Source organism: Tachypleus tridentatus, chromosome 5, assembly GCF_004210375.1.
Source record: "Tachypleus tridentatus isolate NWPU-2018 chromosome 5, ASM421037v1, whole genome shotgun sequence".
In the NCBI taxonomy this organism is placed as follows: domain Eukaryota; kingdom Metazoa; phylum Arthropoda; class Merostomata; order Xiphosura; family Limulidae; genus Tachypleus; species Tachypleus tridentatus.
Genome location: NC_134829.1, coordinates 54175075 through 54191423, shown reverse-complemented (window position 1 = coordinate 54191423; position 16349 = coordinate 54175075). Strand labels below are relative to the sequence as shown.

The 16349-nt window shown below is 32.4% G+C and overlaps 1 protein-coding gene across 1 annotated transcript; it reads right to left on the bottom strand.

Moving 5' to 3' along the window:
• Positions 1-376: 376 nt before the first annotated feature.
• LOC143251189 (enoyl-[acyl-carrier-protein] reductase, mitochondrial) lies at positions 377-12203 on the bottom strand. Its single transcript, XM_076502605.1, has 4 exons — positions 11731-12203; positions 7830-7940; positions 3850-4124; positions 377-906 (listed from the first exon to the last, which is right to left on the bottom strand). The coding sequence occupies exons 1-4, from the start codon at positions 12073-12075 to the stop codon at positions 507-509; spliced, it is 1131 nt and encodes a 376-aa protein (XP_076358720.1). The 5' UTR covers positions 12076-12203; the 3' UTR covers positions 377-506.
• Between the last annotated feature and the right edge of the window lie 4146 nt (positions 12204-16349).

Genomic DNA, 16349 nt, shown 5'->3' with positions numbered 1-16349 from the left:
TTTTGTGACAAAATTTAAGACATTTAAAATGGGCATAATGATGAATAAACAAACTATACATATAACTAAACAATGTAAAAGTTTTAAATCAGTTTTCCTGTACACTGTTGGAATGTAAACTCCATAACAAGTACATTTTTTTTTTTTAACAGTGTCCCACATTTCTTTCTTAATGTCATCGGTAATGAAGGATAATTATGTCAACTAAACATGTCACCAAAACAAATATGGAGTTTTATTTAAAATCATAACAGCAAATATTTTTTCTCTGGCTAGCCACAAAATGAGCACTGTTTAAAACAAGATGTCAGTTACATTAGAATTGAAAGTAATAAATCTAAAACATACAGAATTATGCAACAAATAAGCTACATTCTTTTAAGCTGATATTATTTATTGGTTTTTCAAATCTACAATAAAAGTAAGATGTTTTTATAAATTAATCATGGTGTTCAATTCAAGTAAAGATTAACTAAGTTACAAAATGCTGTTTAATTGTTAGAATATTATTCCATAACTAACACCTGCTTTTGACTAACAAATGGTGCCATGGCCTTTTCAATTGCTTCTTTGTAATCTCGAAATGGTACTATTCGACTGTTTGGTGGCCTAAGAACACCCTTTCGAGCTAGATCACAGACAAAATCTAACATTTTTCTTCTCTCGGGACTGTCAGAGTGTTCTTTGTTCCACTGAGTCATCCAGTAACCAAGGATCCGTGTATCTTTAAAGATCAGTGCACTGGTTGGTACGGTGACAGGCTGACGAGACATTCCACCATATGTCACCATGGTTCCTCTCTTTGCAAGATGTCGCATCATTTCTAGGGCATTTTTTCCACCAACACAATTAAGTGCAAGTTTGGGTTTGGGAATTTTCTTGAAAATATCATCCATAACTTGAGATCTATATAATTTAATATGGAAAATAATAAGATCAAATAATTACAACCCATGAGATGTAAATCACACAAAATTACAAAAATTAGTCCTGTAAAGTAAACAGCATAATCACTTTTAGTAATCAAATCATGATGAAAACATTCATAAAAGGCTAATGTATCTTAATATGTGGTCTACAATTCTCCACATGCTGAGACACTGGCACGTTCTTTGTTTGAATGCTGAATCTTAATATTTTCTGTATCAAATTAATTTGATGGTAATCATCCAATAATGATTCTCTGAAATGGGTACTTACACCATTAGAATTTGTTATATTTTGAATAGTATCTTATTTTAACATCACTTTGGACCTTTTAACTAAAACAAGTGCCACCTGAAGTTGTTGTACTTTATCACACAACTTCATAAAATAAAAAATTGATAAAGCCGTGTTTCTTATGCTAACATTGAAATGGTGCAATGAAAATATATGTATGCCAATTATGGATTATGTTAATCATGTGGATTACTAAAAAAAAGTGATTGAAGGATTATGTCTTGTTCATTTTGATAAAGATGAGACCAATCGTGAATTTTTAAGCTTTTGGGTCAGATTTTTAACTTTTAACAATTGAGAAAAAATAGAGTAATCATATTTTCAAAGATTTATTTATGAAAGATGTATGTTCTACTAGTGTTCATAAAAAACTGGCTGGATAATTGCAAAAATGAGTCTGATGTTTGCATTAAACTGGCATATACAAAGTGTTGAGTATATTTATCAAGATAATTTGACATACAAATCAGTAAGTACAGAAGCAACCACAGAAGTGAAATGAAAAGTAACACAATAACATTTTAACTTCGTTTGGAATTTAACAGCTAGTGAGTGTTGTTTGGTTTTGAGAAGAAAATAACACAAAAAATTCATACACTCAAATTATAAATATGTGATTAGACTGGATATTTAGTTTCCAAGATGGCTATATATATAAAGATCAACCTGGGACACCAGGATTATCCAAAATAAGACTTGTAACAAATTATACCTCAACTATATCAAAGTGAAGTATCTAGTAACAGATGAGAATCTACAAGCACAGAGATCAGTGGCAAAAGCCATCCATGTGTCCCAAGCAGCATTATGTAATATAATCAAGAGAGATCTTTATCTGGAAAAGTTACACAGGTAGCTTCCATTATATTTCTTTTGAAGTATCATACATTAAGCAGCTGAAGAATAAAACAGATATTCACCTGATTCCATACTAATAAACTGAATTGTTGAAATAGGTGCTAGAAAAGCATTATTTTCATACAAAAGATGGCTTATGAAAAGCTTGCAGGAAGGAGTAGTGTGTCTCGTACATGATAATATTATGGCAGAGCCTTTAACAGTGAAAACTAAAAAGCAGGCTACTGTAAAGATACATGATCATCAAATACAGCATGCTGGAAGTGGTGCATTTCCAAAATCATTTTAATGTAAAGTACTCAAAAACGTACATCTTTACACAGACAAAAATACTGATAGAATACTATAATGAAGTCAATTATAATCTGCAACAGAAGTATTTCATTTAGTTAAAAAATAAACTGATCTGGCTCTGGAATGAAAACTAAGACAACACTGTGATGAAATGCATAATCATTTATCACAGTAGCAATCTTCATATATACCTATTTTGTAAAGTCTTACCTAATTCTATTACCCTGGACACAGTTTTTGGTTCTATCAGTTTGAATACAATTTTTTGATATGTATTGTAGAAACTTTCAAAAATCTTTTTCTTATTAGTAAATGTTGTAATAATAAATATTACTAAAATAAATTTAATAAAAAGAGAATTTACTCATAGGTCAACATGACTTCTTTAATATAAGCTATTTTAAGTTCTTACATTCATCTTTAGGTTGATAGTAAAAATAAGGCTAAGATAACACAAAATTAACTAAACATTTAGAGCATAATAAACTGTAAAATGTTTAACTGATCATCAGTTAGTGCAGATAATTAATTTTCATAATAATTGAAAATATGTGTTCCTCACTGATGGAGAATACAGATGAAAAACTTCAGTAGTTAGCTGTATACAGTTGTTTAAGACTAAGGTATTTTAGTTAAATAGCAAAGGAAGTAAGAACAATCTCTACTGTATCATAAGAAGTTTGTAACATTTGAAATTACAAATATGAACAAATAATCAAAACTCACTTTAATACAAATCTGAAAGCTACTCAAGGCCACATTCTCTACTTCCCAACCTTGTTCCTAACATTTTTCATTGTTGTAGGAGATTTGAAGTTTTCATAAGTAATCTATATTATCTGATATTTGTTTTGGTAGATACAAGTTAACAGTTTAATTTTTGGATATTTTTAGAAAACTCTAACATCTTGGAATAGTTTTCACATCTAATCATTTTTTGTAATAAACTTGTTACTCTATTTTATTGCACTAAAATGACATTAATTAGTTTTTGTAATTAACTCATCATTAAACAATTCTTCCCCTAGTTGATGTGTTGTGATATAAGTAAAAATGAAGAAAGATTACACTTCACTAAGTTAATCCAGTTGATATTATAGTTGTTATTGTTTAGTATTGGTACTGAGCAGAAATCTCTAAGGCAGTTTATACAGCAATTATAGTGTGGCTGACACATTATTATACGTTCGTCTTTACCTCTACTTTTGTTGTCATTACAGTTATCCACCAAACATGTTCTCTAAACCTTGTCCTATATATGCTATTTTTCAGGTACATGAAATAAAGCAAGTGATAATTTGAAAGTAAAATTAAATCTCTGATTTCCCAGTAAGCAAGTTCACATTCCTCTTAAAACAACAGCTGTTTACATATACATAACTGTACGTGGATTGCGTCTGTGTTTGTTAACAATGAAACAGGGGTTGTAATAAAAACGTACATTAGACTAAAACTAATTTTGCTCAAATTGCTCACCTAAGCTCCTCTTCTACAATTATATAATCTGCTCCTAATTTCACCAACAGATCCTTCAGCTCCTGAAGATTTTCTCTGTTGCGAACTACATTGATGGTGTGAAAGCCAAGATAGTGGGCAATCTGAATCACTGCTTGGCCAACTCCACTATTGGCACCATTCTGAATAACTGTATCCCCAGGCTGAAGCTCACCAAAATCATTCAACAGTCTGTAAGCAGAACAAGGGTTCACTGCTATAGTGGCAGCACTTAGGACAGGAATGTTGTTTGTAATCTATAAATAGAAAAACAAGCTAGTTCATTCAATACTTGTATTTTATTACACTTATAGGAATTAATATATTAACATAACATCTGCTGATAGCTTACATTAGTACAAAGTTAAAAGAAAAACACTATGTATATTGTATAGTTATGGTTTTAAATGTCAAAATTGAACACCAATTTAACACCTTTTCTATTTCTGGTAAAGTATATTTAGACATCAAGAACAATTGTTTTATGTCAATGTAATAATATTCCTACACTGAAAATGTATTTCTAATGGGTACTTCTCTCTTCTCACAAGATTAGCTATACTTGTTCATCACAGCCCTCTTTATGCAAACATTTTCTTTACTAATGTCACAAGCCTACACCTCCTATTGGAATTAACTGATTCCAATGTATCTCTCATGCAAATCATTATGCATTACTTTTTCAACAATAGGAGGAATGTTCACTTATTATACATATATGACTCCCTCTATGTGCCTCTACTGAACTATCATTTTGAAGTTTAGTGGAAAAGGGGAGCACCAGAAGTGAGGTAGTAGAAAGGATAGGAAGTGGGACAGGAGGTAAATACCTACTGGAAATACATTTTCATTTTAAGAAAATTATAACTTCTGATATGACACTTCTCTTTTCTCATAAGATTAGCTAGAATCTCCCACTGAATAGAAAGAGGGACTGGTGTGAGGGAAGAACAGACACATACCCTGAAAGCATCCAAAGGACAACTTCATAGATGAGAGAGTCAGATTGAAAGATCTGAAGAAAGGAACTGCACCACTTATGAGCCAGATATACTAAATCCCATTAAAAGAAAGTGAAATAAATTGATGACAGCCTCTAGTACCTGGTTTTCTTGAGAACAACAAACACAAGGATGTAATACCCTGGCAAATGATGTGGAAATGGTTTGATAGCCTGTTGAGTGAGGAAGTCCTGAAATGCTTCTGACAGATCCTGAAGGGAAGTAAATGGGTACAGAAAACAAGGGAAGTGGGGCAAGAAATGGGGTCTAGAATCCTTCAAACAAAACTTGAAGAACTCAAACACTAGTTAGAAAAGAGTATCCACAACAGAAAAATGCCACAAGTCAAGCCCCCATCAAGTCTGAACCCAGTGGATGGTCAACAAAACTGCTGGCAACGAATTAAGTGTCATCAAGGAAAACAACGAGCTGTTGCACCTTGAGAGGGGGAGTTTGAGTAAAGGCTGGAAAATCAGAATTGGTGCCATACTTGACTTCAACTGAGACACATGACCTACCAGATGGGAAAGGGTTGTTGACTGTTGTTAGAGTCAAGCCACCCAAGAATCCAAAGACACAGAGACCACATCTTAGATGAAATGGCATAAAAACAAAGCTATATGTAAATCCCAGAAATAAGGAGCAGGTAAACAGGCTCTAGATAAAACAGTATCTGGACCTAGAAGATTTTCACATCAAAGAAACCATGTTTGTAAAGCCAGAGCTGAAGATAATAAATGAGCCAATATGAAGGTAAGGATGTCTCCAGAAAACTACCTCAGGATTTCTGTGAAGAGCTTCTGAGGAGAGATTAATTGTAGAACAATACTGTACGAGTCATGAGGGTAAGATGTAGGTGGGAAACTTGGGAATTGGTGTAACTAAACAGGGAACTTGGAGCCTGCGCCCTAAACAGGTAAAACAGAACCCATAAGTTATTGGTCGAAGATAAGAAAAATCTGTCCAGTAATAAGCAAGGCCAGAGTGTTCCAAAGCCCATAAGGGTCAAGGCATGCTGACACCATCATTCAACTGAGAGGCAAATTGTTAATGTAAACTAGAATGTCAGGGAATGGGGAAAAAAATCAAATATCATTGGGAAGAAAGTTCATGTAATAAGGAAGGACAAGGGTCATAAGAACTAGAAATGACAATAAAATAGCACATATCTGAGAGATAAAGTCTGAAAACTGAAGAAAGTTGAATTAAATCCTCAGGAAAGGCGTGGCAAATTCATAAAGCATATACATCCTGAACAGGTTAAACATGTTCAGAAGAAAGTGGGACAAAATCTGTAAACAGAGGTTGACCCATATAAAATTCAATCCCTTCAAATAAATGTATAAATAAATCTCCCATCAGATTACACCACACATGAAGCCTGTGAGAAAGCACCTTTTAAAACAGAAACACCTAAACTGGTGGCACTGACTTTGGAATTCATGCTTCAAGAGTTGATAACAGGAATGTAAGATAACAAACAATTAAGTTACAAAAAACTGGGTTGTTTAAAATCAGGTAGCGACTTCGAGAAATAATTATCAACACAAATTGTAATCAAGGTTAAAGTCATGTAGCGACTTCGAGAAATAATTATCAACACAAATTGTAATCAAGGTTAAAGTCATGTAGCGACTTCGAGAAATAATTATCAACACAAATTGTAATCAAGGTTAAAGTCATGTAGCGACTTCGAGAAATAATTATCAACACAAATTGTAATCAAGGTTAAAATCATGTAGCGACTTCGAGAAATAATTATCAACACAAATTGTAATAAAGGTTAAAATCATGTAGCGACTTCGAGAAATAATTATCAACACAAATTGTAATCAAGGTTAAAATCATGTAGCGACTTCGAGAAATAATTATCAACACAAATTGTAATCAAGGTTAAAATCATGTAGCGACTTGAGAAATAATTATCAACACAAATTGTAATCAAGGTTAAAATCATGTAGCGACTTCGAGAAATAATTATCAACACAAATTGTAATCAAGGTTAAAATCATGTAGTGACTTCGAGAAATAATTATCAACACAAATTGTAATCAAGGTTAAAATCATGTAGTGACTTCGAGAAATAATTATCAACACAAATTGTAATCAAGGTTAAAATCATGTAGCGACTTCGAGAAATAATTATCAACACAAATTGTAATCAAGGTTGTTAAAGTCATGTAGTCACTTCGAGAAATAATTATCAACACAAATTGTAATCAAGGTTAAAGTCATGTAGTCATTTCGAGAAATAATTATCAACACAAATTGTAATCAAGGTTAAAATCATGTAGCGACTTTGAGAAATAATTATCAACACAAATTGTAATCAAGGTTAAAAAGAAAGACATCTGAATACAAAAACTGCAAAAATTCAAAGTGATAGTTTGGTAGATGTGCAAACAGGGAGTTTTATAAATCACATGAGTATGCGATTGATGATCAATCCAATTGATGGATTTGTTGGAGAAACATGTTGGAATCAATTGATTCCAATAGGGGGAGATATAAAGCTTGTGGCACACATAAAGAAAAAAATTCATATAGAGGGCAGCAGTGAATGAGTACAGCTAATCTTGTGAGATAAGGTAAGTACTGTATCAGAACATTATACAATACTTTATACAAAAAACACTTACAACACATTTTACTTCATTACATCCATTTTTGCTATTAAAGCAAAGCTTCTTAAATGATAGTAGAACAGATGTTTATAAGAGAATCCAAAAACTTTCTGTTTTAAGATTGAAAAGAGAAAGTTAGTGGAAAGTTTAACTAGAGAGAAAACAGCATTTACAATTATATAGTATGTTTTTTAAACACTCCAGTAGAAAAAAAACACAATATATTCTAGTGATATTTGTATAAAGGGTTAAACATCCTTCGGTTTCAATAATTTAATTACACTTGTTAAGAATAAATACAATAAATAAATAATGTAAACAAAAGTATATAACATACAGTCAATAATTCTTTCTGATCACATATACCCTGAGTCCTCCATGTTCCCCAGCCAGCAGAATTTGGTATGACCCAAGCTCCTACATGTAGACCTTTAACATCAGAGCCAACCTATTACAAGCAAACTATAAATCAAACCCTGCCAGAATAAAACTGTTTATTCGATACTTCAGAAGAACTTTAACATAACAATCTTATCTTTAAATGAGACCAACTTTACTATTCAAATCATCATACAATTACAGACGATAGTATCTTTGCATTACATCTTAAATATTGCCACTAACAAGGTGTATGTTGTTTCTTGAAGTGTGATAAATAATTTCAAAACATTTTTAAAAGTGAATTTATAACTGATGACTAAATGCCATCTACGTTCTCTGATTTGTATTTGATATGACTGTAAGTACAATTATTCTTTTAACATAGGGACAACAAGGGACAACTTGGACCTTCAATGTTATCCCTACACACCGAATAACTCCAGAAAGTAAAAAATTTAAATCCACTTTTTATTTTCATGAAATAATTAATTATCTCTTCCTTTTATCTTCAGAATAAATCACAATCACACAAATCATCACAATCACACAAACCATCACAATCACACAAACCATACTGTAAGTAAATACTGATTATCGTCTACTAATAAAAACTATTTGTTTTAAAAATACACTTTATTTATTTCAATCTGTTTTGGTTTGAGTATGAATTATGGCCTTCCACATGTTCATGAGCATCCATGATTATTTCTGAATTAACTGTATCTTAAATAAGTATACTATATGCATCCCTTTAAGCATTCCGAACATTTAGAAAATACGTACAACCAACCAAAAGTTGTGGGATATGCTGAACACTACTTATCGTATGGCCACAAGAGGAGGCATTTATTACATCACTAATTTTACACTGAGTAATGATAGAACTGAAGTATATTTTTTGGGCTAAAAAACTAAGTATTTTTCTTCCTGATGTACTGTTGTAAACAATTAATTTACTGTATTTTAAGCAAATGTTAAAGATGAATGAGACAGTACTACTGACATACAGTACCATAATGAAGACATAATTATGTTATAGGAATCAAGGCTGAAGTGAAGACCGTTTCTGATTTATTATGATAAAAACTTAAGATTTATTGTTGAAGGAAATATTTTAAAGATCAAATAGTTCACTGTTAAAAATATAAATTCTGATTAAGAAGTTGGTACACTGGATAACACACAAAATTGGTAAAGGGTTTTTGAACCATTGTGGGTCTTATTTGAAAACCACTGTTAAAAATATAAATTACAATAAAATACCATGACATAGAAGAAAGCCTATATGGACTTCTAAATAGTTTACACACATACAGTATAAACACAAAGAACTAATCTTATCATAAATAAATGAAAACAAACACAATATAAAAGTACAGTTTAATAATAAAGATCTGTCATCATTTCTGTATACGTATCTCACTGTTGAGTAGGATTTATAATTTCTAAAAACAATATGTGTAGGGAGGAAGCAGTTCAAGGGACAGAGGTGCTTCAAGGGGCAAATACAGTAATCACGAGAACTGATATTACTCAATACAGTGTTAAAGAACTGATATTACCCAATACAGTAATCACGAGAACTGATATTACCCAATACAGTGTTAAAGAACTGATATTACCCAATACAGTGTTAAAGAACTGATATTACTCAATACCGTGTTAATTTCTAGAAAGTTCAATATTCATTTAAAATTCAATACTGATACATTTTTGAGAAACAGATGTCAGCAAAGATCCTCCAAGTCTCATAATCTGAAGTTACAATAAAAACAAATTACTGATTTTATCCCATTTTACTTAGGGGTCTACAGATTTAAATTCCTCTACAATTCAACACGTAACTATTGTACATGATTTAAAATCACTACTTGTACAATGAATTGTAAAACAAAATAAAACAAGGTATTTTAACCTGTAGATGGAAAAATTCATTGAGTGAAACCAATTTAGGTTTGGGTGAATTGTAAAAAATGTAATAAATATAAAAGTCCATTCCTCAATTAGCAAGTAACAGTATGGTGTTCTGTTATCCAATACAAAAACACAATAAACATTTTTTTTCTATTACAAGATTTACATTGGTTGTTTATCCAGTTTAGCAAGACCACTGATGTATGCTTTTTGGATTCTAAGGTTTTAGTAAAGAAAATTTATCACTTACATTTAAATTACTTTTGTACAATTACTGATCTTAGATAAAATTAAAAAGGCAGTCAATCAATAAAAAATTAAATGAAATTAATTTATATAAAATTTCAACATGATTTTACTTTTCAAAACATGACATAATTGTAAGGTATAATTTCAGTCTCAATACTAAACTGACACGAATGATGTGAAGTCAATTTCTGATTTATTAATACAAAAACCTTGGATTTTTCTTTAAAAGAAATGTTTATTCAAACATAATAAAACAGACAATTGTTCAAAATATAAAGTATACACTGAAAATATTGAACAATATATATAATAATTATTTTATGAGATATTTGTAGGTAAAAAAAAAGTACACTATTTTTGAGAATACATAACACCATATCACATAATAAAGATTATTATGTTGGTAAAGGCAAATACAAACAGAACAGCAAAATTTATGAAATATATTATACACTGTTAATTGTAGAAAGTTAGTAATTGTTGCATGTTTCATCACATTTTTTTTAACCCAAAACTTAAAAAATATTTTGTAAATCACTAAAACTGTTTGTTTTTTAACAAAACACTAATTTAGTTACTTATACAGTAGTGGTTTGCTGATGATTTGTTTTGTTTTGTCAGTTTCAACTAATTTAAATATTTATTTTAGACAGGATGTGAAGGGGCACAACTGGATTTCATACTTTGGCCATTTGTTTTGGAAGAGAGAGGGTGACCCCAGAGGACCAACTGGTTTTGCATTTCTTTACTTTTTGAATGTTGTGATTGGTTTATATGGTGAGTGACAAATGATCTTTTTCCATCTTTCTATATTTTAGTTTTAAAAAAATGTAACCTAGCTGTGATAATCTCTTATGTAAGTATCCAGTTTTTAAAAACAGTTACAGGATAATCTAAGAAATGCATTTTTCTCACTTGAAATCAGATCAATTTTATAAAGATGATTTACATATGAAAATGACTTCTGAACAGATGCTTTACAAGAACAGAACACCAAGTGGAATGATAATACTGGTATTATAACAGATGCTTTACAAGAACAGAACACCAAGTGGAATGATAATACTGGTATTATAACAGATGCTTTACAAGAACAGAACACCAAGTGGAATGATAATACTGGTATTATAACAGATGCTTTACAAGAACAGAACACCAAGTGGAATGATAATACTGGTATTATAACAGATGCTTTACAAGAACAGAACACCAAGTGGAATGATAATACTGGTATTATAACAGATGCTTTACAAGAACAGAACACCAAGTGGAATGATAATACTGGTATTATAACAGATGCTTTACAAGAACAGAACACCAAGTGGAATGATAATACTGGTATTATAACAGATGCTTTACAAGAACAGAACACCAAGTGGAATGATAATACTGGTATTATAACAGATGCTTTACAAGAACAGAACACCAAGTGGAATGATAATACTGGTATTATAATTAGCTCTCACCACACGAATTTTTTTATATTCGAAAATTTTACAGGAATTTAACACAGCTATTTACTCAACCCCCACAGATATACACATCAGTTATTATACCCACCCGATGAAACATTTTAATATAGTAACTAGCTCTCACAGAATTAGCTATAAAAACTATACACAAGTTGGTTACAACTTACAGTTTTAAAAAATATTTAGGCTATATGAAACACATAATATCAACCCATAACAAACCTTAAGAATCTGGGCGACTCCTTCATTACCACCAATAGCAGGTAAAGGCGGTTTAACGGGATAAGTACCCTGAATCATATTGATGTCTGCAGGGTTAACAGGTGCAGCCAGCATTTTGTACTCGACTTCTGTTGATTTGAGCCCGTCTTTTGGAGTTGGGATTTCTATTTTTTGCAGCACTTTGATGGGATCACCATGTTGGTTATATTGAAGGGCATAACTATTAAGTCTAGTGTGTATACGATAACTCTTTGATGAGTTACTTTTAGACAAAAAAGTAAATCTAATTTTAGAGAGCTGGTTATCTAATTGACTTATACCACATCTCGAAATGAAGGTTGCCATGTTGACTAAGAGCGCCTCTTACAGAATAAAAGGATGTGAAAAGCTCTTAAATACATAATTCACTGTAAATTGTAATTCATAGATGATTTAGAGATGTAGAAGTTACGAATTAGAACGTAACCATATACATTGTAACGAAATTTGTAAAGAACACTTCGAGTAAAAACTATAACATTAATTTTTACATTAAAAAGCGATAATTATTAAAATAATTTCGTTTTTTTTCTCAATAATCATGAAATATATTTATTGTTGCATACAAAGTCACTTCGAATGGAACTCTTTCGACTTTGGAGAAACATTTGGCTTGCCCTCTTCCTTCATTCCAACTCGCATAATTTCAATTCACGTTTTTAAACGGGCCCTGTTCTTTCATCTTCTCTAAAAGAAATGTTTTAGTAACACAACTGTGTAACTTGTGCACTGAAAACCTCCCCCCCCCTTTTCTTTTTTTCAACAACAGTAAATTTGAGAAAATTTATCTCTAATGAAAGGGAACAAGGAGTCCATCTTTACGTACGAATAATTTATATACTCGTGTATATATTGTATACATTCAGTTCAAAGAATTCTACGGTGGGTCAGTGAATTTGTTTCTTTGTTTGTAGTTAAGCGCAAATACACAATGAGCCATCTGTGCTTAGTTCACCACCGTATCGAAACCCAGTTTTAGTGTTGTAAGTCCACTGTGCTACTAGGGAGAAGGGTCAGTGAAGAGATTACGAACTTAAACTAGTGGTGAAGTTAAGGTTGTGTGGACCCAGGGGCTAACAATTTTTGTGGGCCCTACATCTCTTTTAATTTTACAAAGAATAACATTATCAATTGTCCCCATTAAGACCGTACGCCCTGGGGCTGAGCCCCAACTAGTCCCTATCTCAATAAACCATTGCTTACAACGCTAGAATCAAGGGGTTCGAGTCCCCGGGATGTACAGTTTTTGTCTAGACAGACTGTTGTATAGCTTTGCACTAAGAATACAAAAGTAATTTTTCAAAGATAAAATTACAGACATTCATTACTACTAATATCAGAATATTATATATTATATTTCAACATTATTTACATTAGAATTATTATAGCAAAGTAAAACAGTTTGTAATTACCCATAATACAAAAGCTTTAGACAGTGACTTTCTAAGGTGATTGGTGAGTGTCTGTTGTACCTTTAGAAAGCCATACTATGCAACAAAAATATAGAGGTTCACGCGTGTAACAATTAATTGCGTGTTTGCGTGAATGGAATCGTAAATGTTCCAAGCTTTTGAAAGTTTTACAATCAACAAACGAGCATTCTCTGGATGTAGCTTGGTTCTACGGTATTTTTTGACAAGATTAATTTTAGATAAGTCCCTCTAACAAATAGTTGACTGAAGTAGAATTACAAAAAAGGCCTCGTAGTTGGCCACTACAAAAAAACGTTGTACATTATGATAAAGTTTATTTTACTGCACATTCCAAGCTGGCTCCAAACTTTATTTTCTTAAAGTTAGTTTCTAGTAATTAAAATTAAACTGAACAGTTAATCATTTCAACATCAATTAAACTCTATCTGATCTATTCATAGTTTTATACATCAAAATATTATCTAATTGTATTTCGCAGATATAAAAAAATTGCTTGTTGTAGGTAGTATTATAAATTTATTTATCATTTAAGATTTTGTGATTTGTAATTCATTGATGTAGAGGCGATCTAATGTTGTGTTTGCAATCTATTGATGTCGATGCAATGGAAATTTCTAGAAAGCCTAATTGATAGATGTATAAATAGTTGTGACCATACGAGCAGTCCGATGGTTAAGGCACTCGACTCGTAATTTGACGGCAGAAAGCCTAATTGATAGATGTATAAATAGTTGTGACCAAATGAGCAGTCCGATGGTTAAGGCATTCGACTCATAATCTGATGGCAGAAAGCTTACGTGATAGATGTATAAATAGTTGTGACCAAACGAGCGGCCCGATGGTTAAGGTACTCGACTCGTAATCTGACAGTCACGGGTTTGAATCCCCATCCCGACAAACATGCTCGCCTTTTAAGCCGTGGGGGGCGTCATAACGTGACGGTCAATTCTACTATTCTTTGGTAAAATAGTAGCCCAAGAGTCGGTGGTAAGTGATGATGACTAGCTGCTTTCCCTTTAGTCTTGCACTGCTAAATTGGGGAAGCCTAGCACAAATAGCTCTCGTGTAGCTTTGCGCCAAATGAAACAACAACAAACAAACAGTATTCTGCAGTTCTAAGACTGAATAAAAACTATTGATTCGTTGATTGGAATTAAGCACAAAGGCACACAATGGGATATCTATGCTCTGTCCACCACGAGTATTTCTAGCTGTCTGACCCTACAAAACCGCTCTGCGATGGGGGAGGGGATAAAAATTAAATGAACGAAACTCCATTCAGGAAATTTACAGAAGTTTGAAGAAAATATTCCATTTTTCTCCACACAGTGGATAGTTAAAAAACACATAATATATATTCGAGATTATTACAAATTCAGAGTTGCCTGAATGTCCAGAATCCTCATCTTGTTCCCGTTTCCTATGGGCGGTACAAAATTACAGAATGAGCTATCTGTGGTCTACATGTTGGGGGTACCGAAATCAGATCTTTTAGCTTTATAAGTCTTTGGTTTGTTTGGAATTAAGCACAAAGCTATACAATTGGCTATCTGTGATCTGCCCACCATGGGTATCATCATCACCCACAGGCTATCTATTACCAACGAATAGTGGGATTGACCGCACATTATAATGCCTCCAGAGCTGAAATAGCAAGCATTTTGGTGCGACGGGGATTCGAACCCGCGATCAGATTACGAGTCGAGTGCCTCAACCACCTGGACTTGCCGGGCCAGTAACTTTTGCTTGTCATAAACATTGTTTACTTCTATAATTTTTAGTGTATTCTGTTTCATGTATATAGATATCCTCAGTCAATCTCAGGTTATAGGAAAGTTGTAGTGCAGGATAGTACTATGTATTTGTTAACCCTCCTAACCAGCATATAACACTTGCGAAATGTAAATACAGAGAATCGCTCAAGTAAATAATATGTCTTTTCCTTACTTGAGCTGTACAGAGGACCAGATTAATCAATTGACTGATAAGTGTATTTTCTTTCTGGAAAGATAGCTGTAATTTCACTGATGGTGTTTTGAAACATATAGCTGTATTTTATGTCAGTGAATCATGTAGTGATGCATTGTTCCACATCATAGTGTACAAGTATGATGATTAAAACTGGGTGAATTGCATGCAGTGAGCAACTTAGCTTTGTTTATGTTTCTGTATTTTATTCTTTTAAAGCCAGACTCTCTCGTCTTAAGTAAATCTTTTAGTTACATATTTTTTAGAATATTAGATTATTCAGAATGTGTGAGGTTGTTGGATTTTAAGAGCTAACTGTTTTAATTTAATATTGCAGGTTTTACTTTTGTCATTTCTTGTTTTTTTTAACAGCTTACGTGGAAGACGCACTGAACTGACGAGAGAAAACCAATAAAGAAACCGTTTCACACTTATTATATTTTACCAGTTTTACCAACCTTTTACGAATAATTGCTCTTATTTTGTGTGTATTGTGTTTGTTATTAATTAATACCGTTGTTTTGTTTGGACTTTTTTCTCTGAGATTAACTCAATTAAAAATCATAGAAACATCAACCAATGTTGTGCAATTGTTTACTCTACTGAAAATCTGTACACTGGAAAATATCACAGAGTAATTATGAAGGGAAACATTTGGTGTGGTAACTATAGAGAATATTATTGTGGTTGTTCTTTATGAATGAATGTGTAACAAACTCTTTCATGTTACAGTGAGTAGAAATGATGCTTTCCACAAGTCAGAGGGTATAGAAGCTGAAGGAAAAATTGAGAACCAAGAAAGAATAGCCTAAAGAAAGAGCAGCAAGGCCTATGGAAAACATTCTGGATTACAAACTTTTGTTGATGCTACAGAGATCCTTGATGGCCATCACCCTGTAACCATGAATCAAGAAAGGGAATGATTGTTCCAGATAACATTCACTGAGAGATGAAGCTCTATCTTTCTTGCAAGCAAAAACCTTAGGATTCTTATAAGGACTACCCAATTTGAGCTTGGACGAGCTAGGCCATGCAACACCGTATCGATACAACAATTGAGAAAGGCTTGAAGAAAAACAAGGCATCATTGGTGGTTGAGCTTAACCAGCATGAGTTGTTTTGCCAGTAGGTGAGATGGCATATAGCATACACTTAGCAAAGAAGGTGGCAGTTTGTAGA